The 13,770-nt window shown below is 37.8% G+C and overlaps 1 protein-coding gene and 1 long non-coding RNA gene across 5 annotated transcripts in view; one reads left to right on the top strand and one right to left on the bottom strand.

Moving 5' to 3' along the window:
• LOC309368109 overlaps positions 1-13,770 on the bottom strand; it is a 140,980-nt gene that overhangs the window by 8,437 nt on the left and 118,773 nt on the right. The gene's annotated exons all lie outside the window — the stretch shown is intronic.
• The window catches only part of ROBO1 (roundabout guidance receptor 1), a 559,072-nt gene that overhangs the window by 459,762 nt on the left and 85,540 nt on the right, over positions 1-13,770 (top strand). For all 4 annotated transcript variants that reach the window (XM_081907820.1, XM_081907819.1, XM_081907821.1 and 1 more), the window contains 3 exons: positions 7,005-7,125; positions 7,616-7,754; positions 9,460-9,587. In XM_081907820.1, the coding sequence (XP_081763946.1) occupies positions 7,005-7,125; positions 7,616-7,754; positions 9,460-9,587 (388 nt within the window). The remainder of the gene's footprint in view (positions 1-7,004; positions 7,126-7,615; positions 7,755-9,459; positions 9,588-13,770) is intronic.

The following is a 13,770-nucleotide window of genomic DNA, read 5'->3' as shown; positions in this document are numbered from 1 at the left end:
TGGAGGGCCGAGGTTGAGGAAGCCTGGCTTAGACTATTAAAGTCATATTACTGATTATCTTTGTTGCTGTGGCTTTTAACTGATTTTAGTGTTGTGTAATGTATGTGTTTTAATTGTTTAATTTTTTATTGTGATTTTAAATCTTTCAAAGCTTCCATGAGTGGTGGATGGGCTCCAGAATGATGGGGGTAGAAAATAGTCTACCTATCTAGATATATTTGTAGCTAAGCTGTGTCTTTTTGCATCTGTAAACTACAAGGGACATAATAAAACTGTTTTTAAAATACCTCCCTTGATCTGTATGATGACTTTTCATTCATTGCATTCTCTCGAAGCAGGGAGGGGAGTTGCACAATATTTTAGGGGAAAAGAGGTTCTCTTGCGTGGAGCTTGGAAACAGATGTGAATGATTAGTGTATCCTTGGTTAGATTTCTTTGATACATTTTATTTTCTTTCAGTCTAGTCATTTCACATTTTGCTTATTTCGCATTCCACTATGGATAGCCTTGCATTTCTGAAGTTCCTATACAACTTCTGGTCCTATGAAAAGTGTAATTCAAAGCACAGAACTTCAAAAATAATATTTGTTTCAGGTCTTTGGTTTCCTCCACTGAACAGAGTTGCAATTACCTCTTCTCAGGATTGTGCCAAGTACAGATAGCAAGCATGTGCAAAAGCACCGAACCGACATACAAGATGTTGGACTTCTTCCAAAACTGCTTTGCAGCACTAGGCAAAAAACTAGATACTTTCTGTCACAATTTATACGGTTTCAGGGTTTGGGTAACCAAGCTGAAGTGGTTTTATTTGCAACTGGAAGCTATTTTCAGGGAGGTAATGAAAGACAGAAAGGCATAACAGAATGTCATCTGGTTGTACAGCAGAGGCTGTATGAGACATTTAACATTAGTGGGATGGCTTCAGAAGGCTTTGAGTGAAGAATGCAGATTAATGAACAGAATTAATTCACTATATATAGCCTTGCTCATTGCCCTAAATCTTAATTTTTGTTCAATCCACATTTTAAACTGATACTATTTCATCACATAATATCTTAATTACTGCTAAATTATTAATATTGATCCAGACAATAGCTAGGTGTAATTGGAAATATTTACTGTTCAAAATTCTTAACATGAAAACTGTAGCTGCAGGCTTGTTTAGTAATTCCAATTTTCAAGAATATATAAGTTTCAGTTAAAGGGTTAGCTTCCTTGTATAAAAACTAAATGCATTTTTTTAGAACCAAATGTTTTAAGCTAGTGAACTGTTTGAAATAAAGAGGGGTTTGTTTTGCTTAAATTCTTTGTGCGTCACAAGATTTTGCAAGAACAATTTATTCCATATGCTTCTGAGTTACAGTCTGTCTATATAATACAAGTGCATCTTCTCATTGGGATAACAAGTGAAGTTCTGTAGATTTTTAATGAAGGAAATATTAGCTTGTTTTTCAAGCACAATATCCGAATGCATCAAGAGATGTTACTTATTATGTTGTCTTGGCCATTCAGAAATTGCTGTGTGATGTTGCACATTAAAAAAAGATGATGCTGATGCTGGCAGCTCCTTTTCCATTATTGGAAATTGTCTTGGATGACAGACATATATGTAACAGATTCTTCTGCACAGATATCTGTACATGGGGAAAATATCTGCTGGCCGATAAGCCCTATATCATCCCTCAAATGGGGAAATTATCCTATGAGACAACTTTTTTAAAAATAAAGCAAATATATAGGAAATAAATACTTCTGTGATTATACAAGAGGGATTTTAGTATACCCCACCCACAGTTAAGCCTTTTAAAATCCCCTACTGTACTTTCATTGTGTTAAGCCTGGGGCAACCAACCTTTTTGGACCAGAAGGTACGTTTTGTCATATACTGCCATGTAGGACATAGGGGATGTAGTATGTCTTCACATGTAGAATGCAAGAAGACGTTTGTCAAGACGTTTTTCATTTGGCAGAAACATCCTTAGGGTTGTCTAGCAGGAAATCAGGCTTAAGAGGAAGAGAAGCTAATTAGCTTCTGCTTTGAAGTTGCAGTGACAGGAAACAGCAATTAGGATCAGGAAAATGCTACATGGCACACTGGTCACTTCTCTGAGGTATACGGTAAGTTCATATAAGAACAAACTGAATAGTTGGTTACCTTTAACTACAGTAATGCAGTATTTTATGAACAGTGATATTTGTAATTCAGATAGATTGGTTTAGCTTCTTAGCATGAATTTGTGGCTCATGACTATCTTTTTTTGTCCAGAAAATTTACTATATTTTTAATAATGTCATTTTAAGCTAAATATGATCTTTGTATGTGGCTGAAGCTGTTAATTATTATCCATCTGTTAGAATGTTTGACCTTGGAAAAGTGTGGATAACTTGACAGTGGTGATACTTATGAGGGTGGGGGGAAATTCTGTGAAACTGAGACATGAAATCATCTGACTTTTTCCAGGGCAGAAAAATTAAGGAATAATGGGAAATGAGTTCAGTTCAAGTTCACTTTTTATTTCTGATTTCAGCTATTGATTATACAGAGGAAAAACATAAAGCAGTGAATCAAGAATAATTGTGCATTATGGTCTGAATTTTATAATCCTATGCATTGTCATCTTATATATTTCTCATTTTCTGTAATGGTAGCTATAATCAGACACAGAGGGAAGATTGCTAATACAGAGACTTCACATCTCTTCTGTTTCATAAAACTATGAGCATGTCGCTCCTTAGCTTAAACCCAGCTACTGTTTCAAAGACTAATTTATATGCATTCTGTTATTGCTCAATGAACTACATAGCAAAAATATAACACCTTCCATATGAAGCTTCTGTAAGTCAGGAGATGAATGTTCTTAACAGCTTAAAGTGTTTCAAAGAGGGACATTAGGGTCTTGCACATTCCATTTCCCTAAGTGGTAGAAAATTCCAGAAGCTTAACAGGGTCAGTTTCCTTGAGAATACATTAATTGCAGGCTTGTAACACATTTCCTTACTTCAAAATTATAAATTGAGGAGTAGATAAGAAGGAGAGAACCGATGCTTCTCTTAATAATTTGTTGGAAGCCGCAACTCAGTCAGATAGGTGGAATAATAATAATCATGATGATGATGATGATGATGATTCAGTTTTATCTTTATCTGATGCATAACAATGGACCCTGATTTAGGTGTATGACGACCCTGAATCTATTTAATTTGCTTTTATGTCTTTGTATTGCTTAATTGATTTTAGGCTGCTGTTTTGTTGTAATGGACATTGTTTTTATATTGTACATAGTGTAATATTTAAAGTATAAAGCAGTTCAGAAATGCTTTAAAATAAAAAGTCAACTTGGATTTAGTTCAGCTGGTGAGTAAATCAGACTAGGGAGAAGCCAAGCCGCTGTGATCTCCTCTATTGGAGGCTACATGTTTGTACAGTCCTGGTAAGCTATAGTTTGCTTACTCTGATGTGTGAATGAGGTCACTGTTACTTGAAGATGGACAATAATTAGGGTGTTCATCTGTATAAGTGATCAGTAATATATTTAGTGTGAATATAAACACATATAAAAGCAGATCTGCCCCAAATACTCTATTTCAGTTTGGGTTTCAGGGTATGTGTATGTGCAGAAATACTTTCTGCAAAAAGTTTTTTAAAAATGTTGGTGAATATCTTTTTCAGTGACCTTGTATTCAATTATGGCTCCAAAGCAGCACTTTTTCTCTGCAAGTGTCTGGATTAGATATAATGATGAGGATTTCAACCAAGATTTCAACACAGTGAACTGGGTGGCACCAAATATTGTGTAGCCAGTTAGACATTGATATGAAATGATATCACTGATAAGTGAGCAAAGCCAGTTAAGAGTGAGTTAAATGACAAGGTGCATTTTGCAGGCACTATGGGGGGCTTTGTTTGTTGTTGACATTGCAGAAAATGTTGTCCCAAACCTGTAAGTACTGTAGTTTGATTTTATCCTTGTTAAAATAGTAGATTGTGTGACTTTCTGTGCTTGTGGGATAAAATTATCACTAAACCAGTTCCATTAAATATGTTGCATGTATTCAGTATTTGGTATCACAGACACGAAAATACATTTTACTTATTTTTTAAAAACATATTAGTGGGTCACTTTTAATATCCATTTTCCATGCCTCAGATCTTCCCTGAAATTTCTGCACTGCTAGTTTTTTTAGATGATAAAGGACATACTTTTTGTTTCTGTGCTCAAACAAGCTGTGCCGAAGGCAAAAAATAAGGCATTTGTATGCAATGCATTCTACATTATGTGTGCATGTTCATCTATCTCAATAACTGACTGTCATCTTTGTGTGCATATGTCTTGCAGTGATAATAAGAGTCCTATCTTCCTCAAGATGTCAAGTTTTCTGGGATAGATTTCTAGCTGTAGGCAGCTTTAGTGAAGCACTTCACACTGTGAACATGCTCCCTGTAGCCAATGATCATATTAGTCTGCCTAACACATGTGCTTCTGTCTTCAATCTAAATTATTATCATTTGTGATCTAAGTTCATAAGCCTCAGAGCACAGCTATGTTAACTTTGTCCTACTTCTAGTTGTTTCATTGTGAAAAACATAAGTTGTCTCTTCATGGGCTGCTTCATATGAAGAGTGCAGGGTGTGTGTTGGTTTGAGTACTTGAACAAATCAGCGTTTCAATGGAAAGATTTCTGTGGAGTAATGTTACTTACAACACAAGAACTCTGTTAGTTATCTAGTTAGACTAAAATATTGCTAGCAATGATTTAATTTTGCCCTTAATAATAAAATGTTGCTTTAAAACAGGATTGTATACCTTAATATTTAGTATTTTATATTCCTTCATCAGGAATGAATAATAAAATTCATCATATATTATAGACCAGGGCTGGCCAACTCCCAAGAGACTGCGATCTACTCACAGAATTACAAACTGGCAGTGATCTGCCCCCTTTTGGGGGGGTTCAGGTCAAAGTTGTTGAGCACCAATTTTTGAGAATTAAAGCCTAAGCTCAAGAAAGAAAGGGGAACAGCCTGATCGCTGGGGAAACAAACAGCCTCATTGAGTAAACTCCATCTTCCGTTCTGCAGATCGTGCAACAACGGAGGGCAGGGCAAGCAAACAGGGCCAGATTCTGTTTCACCAGTGCTAAGGAAAGGGACCCAGCGATCGACTGCAATTGACTGAAACCTTCTGGAGATCTACCAGTAGATAGCGATCGACCTGTTGGACATCCCTGTTAGAGACCATTTCCCCCAATATATCCCTGATTATCAGGCTACTTTTATCATTCAAACTCATAGTACAGTGGTACCTCTAGTTACGAACTTAATTCGTTCTGGAGCTCCATTCTTAACCTGGAACTGTTCTTAAGCTGAAGCACCACCTTAGGTAATGGGGCCTCCTGCTGCCGCTGCGCCGCCAGAGCACGATTTCTGTTCGCATCCTGAAGCAAAGTCTTAACCCGAGGTACTATTTCTGGGTTAGTGGAGTCTTTAACCTGAAGTGTCTTTAACCTGAAGCGTCTGTAACCCAAGGTACCACTGTACTTCAGTAAGAAAATATGAGAACACCACCATTCTCATTCTGAAGAATAATCAGAAAAAATTATAATAGTCAGTATTGTGTGGGACACCTGCCATAGGAATGTGATAAGAGACCTGCTGGATTAGGTCAAGGATCTATTTGGTTCCACATCCTGTTTCCAATAATGGCCATATCACAAGCAGGGCAGCTCACCATTGTTTTCCCCAGCAACTGGTATTTAGTGGCATACTGCTTCTGAACAGGCATACTGTAAATCTATTCTGGCTAATGCATTTATCATACTGGTAAAAAGGGACTATTATGCCCCAAAAGCAGGGGTCAGCAAACTTTTTCAGCAGGGAGCCGGTCCACTGTCCCTCAGACCTTGTGGGGGGCCGGACTTTATTTTGAAAAAATAAATGAATGGATTCCTATGCCCCATAAATAACCCAGAGATGCATTTTAAAGAAACGGACACATTCTACTCATGTAAAAACACGCTGATTCCTGGACCGTCCATGGGCCAGATTTAGAAGGCGATGGGGCCGGATCCAGCCCTTGGGCCTTAGTTTCCCTACCCATGCCCAAAAGGAACAGAGAAACAACTACTTCCTCATAGGCTTGCCGAAATACTGCTTTACAGTACGGATTTCATAAAAGTTGCTAAAGTAGATAAAACAAATGCATGCAGAGTTAGAATATCTGCAGAGTAAATTAAACAAAATTGTTTTTGTACATATTTTGTTTATATAACCAGTAGACTCAGATGATGTAACTGCAGAGTGTAGGGGGTGGATTGAATATATATATACAGAACTGGCCTTAATACACAGCATATTCTATGGGGGGGGCAATACATTCATTGGTTTAATGATCTGGTGGAAAATAGGGGATAAGTCTAGAAAGGTTTTTAAGTGAGCTAGATACCTCTCGAAACATCTGTCCCTCTACCCTAGAAGAAGGCTGCTAAACATGTAGCTGTTGTTCTTCAGAATACACTTTTTCATCATCAACAATATTGTCAGTTGGGCTTTGGAAATAGAACTGTATCATTATATTACGGTTTCTTCTTGTGGACTATTAGCTGAAGCAGTTTTATTCATAATGAGAAAGATGCAATCATTATCCTTTGGTAAAATCTGATCCCTTATTAGCATTGCTGATGGTAGCCCTCAGCTTGTAAATAAACCTTTTAAACTGTGGTACCCAGAACTGGACACAGTATTGAAGGTGGAGTCTGACCAAGGCAGGGTAGAGTGATACTATTGTTTCCATTGATCAGGATGCTATACTTCTCCTGAACTGTTTGGGCTGTGTTGTATAGTACAAATCACATGGAAATTGGTGGAGTGATCGTACACAACTGTACAGCACTGCCCACTCTGTTCAGAGGGCACATGAACTCACAGGAGAAAAGCAAAATTGTATTCTGCTTACACGACCGTTTGAGACTTATTATTACTATTAATTATTATTTTCTTGTTCTAGATCAGAGGAGGAAAGCTGATGATCACCTATACTAGGAAGAATGATGCTGGCAAATATGTCTGTGTTGGAACAAACATGGTGGGAGAAAGAGAGAGTGAAGTGGCAGAGCTCACAGTTTTAGGTATGGGAAGCTTCTTCCTTTATTAGTAGCATGATATAATGTAAAAAAATAAATACAGACTCCAAAGCTAAATATTGCCTTAAGACTGAGTAAATTGACCAAAAAGGTAACATTTCCTAAGTACCCTTGATTGCTCCAGCATAGACCATGGGACATTGGTCCTAGAACATTTGGTCTGTGCTTCTATCTCGCTAGCAAGGAAAAGTACATTGGGATAATGGTAGCTAGCCAACATGTAGGCAGTTTGTCTGTAACTTGGCAAGTTTCCTACTTACAGGTACCTCTCTTACGTATGGTATTTTTGTTTTAAAATGCCCGTAAAACAGGAAGGGGGATAAAGCAAATTCTCATTATCCACACCCAAAATGTAAATGCTGCCCCCGCAGGAAAACTACTGCAACTTTCCTTTTAGAATTTAGCATGCATTTCATGTTTCATGTCCCCATCCTTTCTTTCACTCTAACCTGTGCTGCCCATCTGTTTCTTTCAGAAAGACCATCATTTGTGAAGAGACCAAGTAATTTGGCAGTAACTGCAGATGACAGTGCAGAGTTTAATTGTGAAGCGCGTGGTGATCCAGTGCCAACAGTAAGGTGGCGAAAAGATGACGGAGAGCTACCTAAAGCAAGGTGCAGCAGACTTTAATAATCTTCTACAATAAATTGTGGTTTTGGTTTACTATGTGCTTGGAGTAAAACAATTATAATTATGCCAGAAGAGCATGCCTAATAATTGTGTGATACAAGATTGTTCTACAGTAAATTGCACACACTCTCTCATCTTACAAGCTTGAACTCCACACATAATCTTAAAGTTGTTTTACTAATTTCACAAGAACATTTTATTCTTTTACAAAAAACAGCGCAACCCTAGATACCTCTGTGGTTTTTATTATTGATTGAAATATTATCTGGTATCATGTTTTAGTGAATGTGCTGTGGTCTTAAAGAAAGCTTCATTATTCTCTACTCTGTAATCCCAGGACCTAAGATTTAGGTTGAAGGGCGGGTTATAAATTCTTACGAAAATAAATTTAATTAAAGAAGCTTTAACCATTTCATCATCAGGTTTTTAATCTGTTAATCTTTAGTCTGTTTAATTAATTTCATATTCATTTAATAACATCTTTTCAAAAGGTTTTCTTGACATTCTGAGCCAGGGAAAATACAAGGGATAGATCAATCCTGTTAAGTGAAAGATACTCGTCTCCCACAACTTTCTGCCCTGCCCCCAAGATCATGCAAATAGTCTTGGTCCATTTTTACTTGTCAGCTTGATATTATGTTTGAGATGCTGTGTGATCAAGTGTCTTACTAAAGGCAACTCTGACATCCCTGCATTCCTTGAACAGAGCGTTCAATTAGTTTCACTCTTTGATTGCAGAGATTCTCGGTAGTAACTCCCCTTAAACACAGTGACATGCATTTGTGCATAAAGATAGCACACTTAGGAGCTGGGAAAATTTGACATGAGGCGCCTGATAGTGCCTTATGTGAACTAGGAGGTGAATGTGTGTTTCTAAAAGAAGAAAATTATTCCTATTTTCTCTTCATACGCTTTGACCAGTGTTAGTATGCCACATGCTTAGGTGATGGAGCATAGCAAGTGAGTCCATGGTTGGCTCTATAGAGCCACTGATGTGTCTGTAAAGTATGCGAGAGCGCCCCCAAACATCTGGTGTGCCAGCAGCCTCTTCACTTCTGGCCATGCCAGCTGAGGTTCCAGCTGGAGAGAGACACAAAGTGTAGACCAATCATATGGCTATAGTTGCAGCCTGAGGAATAGGCCACCTGGGGAATAACGAAAGCAGTGTATTTTGCTTGCCACTGTTAAGAAGGAAGGCTGCTCAAGGGGAGTTTCTTAGTCTTGCCTTGCCAGGCTTATTTCAGGAGGAACAGAGAAAGGGACTAAGCACATGATTGCTTCAGGAGTCAGAAACCAGGAAACTTTAAAAAGGTGGGCAGGGTAATTAAAAAATGGAATATATTAATTGACCCTTGCATATTTAATCAATTAATTTCTTTGATCAAACAGTTTTAACTGTTTAAATATCTTCTTCTTCTTCTTCTAGATGATTAATGTTCTCACATAAAAAAGGAATGGTCATATCAGCATGAGAGGAAATATTAAATACATTTCTGTATACTGTACTGTATTGGACAAAAAGGCTGAAGGCTTGTTATGGTTTTCCATTTAGCTGAAATAGAACCATTGATGCCAATGCATATACCCTTGATAGCTTACAGTTATCTTGTTGGAGAAATCAGCCCTGCTCCACTCTCATATATAGCAGTATGACAAATCAGTCTAATAGATTATTTCTCTTTGATTTAGATATGAAATCCGTGATGACCATACCTTGAAAATTCGAAAAGTTATGGCAGGAGACATGGGTTCTTACACTTGTGTTGCAGAAAATATGGTTGGAAAAGCAGAAGCATCGGCAACTCTAACAGTTCAAGGTAAAATTGCTTTGAAAGACTATTGTTACTATGAGAAGGAAATAGAATTTTGTGTTTTTTTAACAGTGATTTTATTGGGCTCATAAATAATCACTGCAAGAGTTTGCATTGCCAAAATCTAGGAAGATCACTTATTTTATTGGTGGATTTCTGCTGAACTATTACATATTTCAAATATGATTTTCTTTCTGTGTGTGAAAAGAGCTATGCTCCATCATGGAAATGGAAAATGAAGGCATTTTGTATCCCAGTTGTCTGAGAAGCATGCTGTCTGTAATGTTAATACTTTTAAAGGATAAAACCTTTTTCTTTATATCCTCCTCATCATTCTAAATGATTAAGTTCAAAAAAGAGATTTTTTAAAAAATTAGTGGTGTCCAGTGTATTTTATTGAATGTAGCGCAGTTGTTAGAACAGCATCTTTCATACAGCTAATGGAAACACAGGCTTTATTGATGCACTTCTACTTCTTAAAGAACACAACCTTGTTTTAGTATATCAAGCTGATTAATATAGTTATTCAGTCATTTCAAGTATTAATGTGTGAAAACAGGTCACAGATGACTGTTTCTACTGCACTGTGAAATTCTAGTGGAACTCAATGAATGAGTATGTGTGAAAATCTGCCATTGGTTTTATATATACATTCCAGATGTTGACTCTTCAGATAATCCCTTGCTTCCCTTCCTGGCTAGAAGGCAGGCAATGATGTCATACCATTTTGCCCGTCAGTTTAATGGCTGTGATCTTCTGTCTTATTCCCTGTTCCTTGTATGATAGTCTCTAGACTCTGATGTATCTGGACTTTAGTGTTTCTTAAAACTTATTTTGACATTTTTTTATTTCAGTACTGTGCCTATTTGTTGTTGTTTTGCTTTGTGATTTACACTGAGTTCATTGTTCACTTGACTCTGCATAAAAATGCATACTTTCTAGACTGGGTTTTTTATTTGTCAGGCTTTGATGTTAAATTGAACAGCTTAATGCTAGAACAATAGGTCCCATTTTAGTTGTAAGGTGGGGAAACTTTTATGAGTCATTGCAACAATTTGATTTAAGAATCATTCTATACTTTATCTACTGTCTGCTTATTGCGGTCTGAAGTATAAGGGAGCACAGACTATGTTTCATAGCAGAGAACTATATAGTCTTTTGATTCCTGCATGTGGTTCTTTGCTTTGTAAATGAAGAAAACAGATGTGTAACAAAGCTTTACCATAAGATTACTGCCCTCAAATTTTTCCTTCATTTGCAAATATTTTCTACAAATCAATTTGAATTGATGAGGTTTTCCATTACGAAGATCTGGTTGTCTTTTCAGGAATAGCATGCTTGGATACTTTTAAGAGTTTCCTTTGCTGAAGCATAAATCTGTAATTACATGAAGACATCTGAAATAAAAAATCTGCAAGTAGTTTGGATGCCATGAAATCCAAGGCATACTTAAGCGAAACATAACTTTGTATGTACATGTCTGTAGACTAGGATCAAAGTTTCTCAAGTTCTAAAGTGATTTGCAATGGGGCATAAACCAGAATATTTAATTAAATCAAGAATGGGGAATCTGTGACCCCTCGGATGTTGCTGGACTACAACTCCCATAATCGCTGATCACTGGAAATGCTAGCTGGAGTCAGAGTCCAGCAACAACCAGAGGGCCATTGATAATATTGGTAGGCCAGTATATCTGTGAATTTGGTTTTCAGTTTGCAAAGCTAAGGTGTAATTTTAGGGGGGAAAAAGAATTAGAAATTTCATGTGTTTTTGTTGCTGCTGCTGCTGTTTTTGGAAGAGGGGGAATTGTGATTGTAGGGGACCTGAATTGTATCTCATATAGTATTCTCCTAGGTAAGCATAAACATTTCGAAGGATGTAAAACATGCATAAAGTTAGGAACAGTTTTAAAAACCTTTCTGCTATTAAGAGCAACGGAGCAAGATTTGTTATTAGAAGGGACCTGGGCAGGGCTGTAGCTAGGGGGCGGCAAGTTGGGCCGCTGCCAGGGGTGCAGGCGGCGGGGCCCCACAAAATTGGCTAAAAATATATCCATAAATATGTCTATAAATAAAAATATTGATTAGTATGTGAATAATTGAATGGGTGGAGGGGGGAAGGAGGAGAGGTGGGAAGAAAAGCTAATTTGTCTGTGGCTAGTGGGCGCAATCTGGACAGTTCTGCCCAGGGCACAAGATCACCTAGCTACGGCTCTGGACCTGGGAAAACTCAGAAGGGACTCACTCGGTGGGCAAAGGGAACTGTACTGAAGTTAATCACCTGAACCCGATTCATCCTTTCCTGGAAGTGAAATGATCAAAGGATCCTTGGGGACAAACTGGACTTGGAAATGAGCATCTTGCAAACCCAGTATTGTCCAACTGCAATGATCAGTGTCCTTGCTTCAAGGATTGGTCACTAGCACAGGAGAGAATTGGAATTGAGAAAGTAATACAGTGAAGCATTTTCTTCCCATTGAAAACGTGCTATCAGCAGTTTAGTACCAATGGGCAGTTTACTTGCTCACCTATCATTTCCCCCCTGAAGTCACTGCATGGGCTTATGCTAGGCTGAATGTGAACTTGACTTGAAATTATTTGTAAAATTTCAAGCAACTCTAATGACAGAGCTGTATGCTTGTCTTTCAATGGTAGTAGGTTTTTTTTTCTTTCTTATTTGCCACAAACAGTTCTCTAGTTTCTCTTAGTATATAAATTCAAAGAGATATAATCATTTTGGACCTAGTTCCTTTCCAAGTAAATTTCTATATCTAAGAAGAAAATGATTATATCTCGTTATATAAAGGATTGAAAATAGATTTCCATCTTTAATCTATTTGCCAAGCAATCAGTGGTTATCTTAAAAAAAACCAAGTCATTAAAAAATCTAAACCCACTCTTGTTTGTTTTTGTCTTGATAACACATAAAAGGTATCTAAATCCATTATCTTTTCTTAGAATTAGTTTTTGTGTGGAGAGTCTACAGCTTTCAGTATGCATTGCAATTTCTTATTAAGGGAAAGGTCTCTTGCTGAATGTTACAAATGGCATCTTCTCTGTTTAAAACAGGTTTATGTGTTCATTTGATGAACTGCTGTTCCACTCTGGATTATAACTGAGTACTGATCTTCTTTTTATAGACCCAATATAAAGTCCACCAAAATGTTTCGGCATGGCAGCTTCCCCACAAAATGGTTGTAAAATGTAGCACGGCTTGGTACATGGGTTCTCTGCAGTACATAGAGAGTCTCCACTCCTCCAACTCAAGGTTTATGGAAGCAGATGGTACTTACATGAAGAATCTGAAAAATGTGGAGAACCCTTGTGTTAAACAGTTCTACAAGCCACAACCTCTATAAAGAGAAACAGCCATATGGAAGCATTTTTCAGTGGTTTCACCTTTCAGGGTTTCATATTTTAATCTGCCTTCAGAGGGATTGTAGAGCAAAAGACTACCCAGCTAGACCCAAGCAAATCCACCACAAACTGGAATGAGAGCTCATTCAAGTGTTAACGTGATACATTTCTCATAGCAGTGAAGCTTATATTATACACGGGTTAAACCCCCCCCCCCCAAATAAAATTACCTGCAAATGCATAGTTAACATGTTGGAGAAACAGGCAGCGTAGCCCATTTCTCCGATATGCTTCCCTTCCATAAAGAGGCTGTGCTTGCTTATAGCATTGGGTCATAAGCCATAGCTAGTCAAAATTGCCTATGCAGGAGCTGTGTGCTGGTGCATGTAGCTCAAGCAGTCCCAACTTTGCTCCTTCCTTTCTAGAGTGAGGAAATAAACCACAGAGGAGCTGGCTGAAAGTTAAATGTGCAAACCAGCACAAATAAGAACACCAAGAAAGCCTTGCCTGGTCCTGAGATCCTGATCCAACATCCTGTTCTCACAGTGACCAACCACATATGCCTCTGAGAAGCTTGCAAGCAGTCGAGAGTACAACATCACTCTCTGCATTTGCGATTCCCAGCAACTGAAATACAGAGGCATATTGCCTCTTATACTGGTTTCTCTCAAAATAAGCCACAAGCTGAAGATAAGGTTTGTTCTTGGATTACTACTACCACTTGTGGCTTCATGGAATAGCAGTGCTGGATAGGACCCAGAGGGTCATCTAATCCAACCCCCTGCAATGCAGGGATCTTTTTGCCAAACGTGGGGTTCAAAGCCATGACACTG

Source organism: Podarcis melisellensis (assembly GCF_964234715.1).
Source record: "Podarcis melisellensis genome assembly, chromosome: 4".
NCBI lineage: Eukaryota > Metazoa > Chordata > Lepidosauria > Squamata > Lacertidae > Podarcis > Podarcis melisellensis.
The sequence above is the reverse complement of the archived record's forward strand: the minus strand, read 5'-3'. Positions and strand labels throughout refer to the sequence as shown.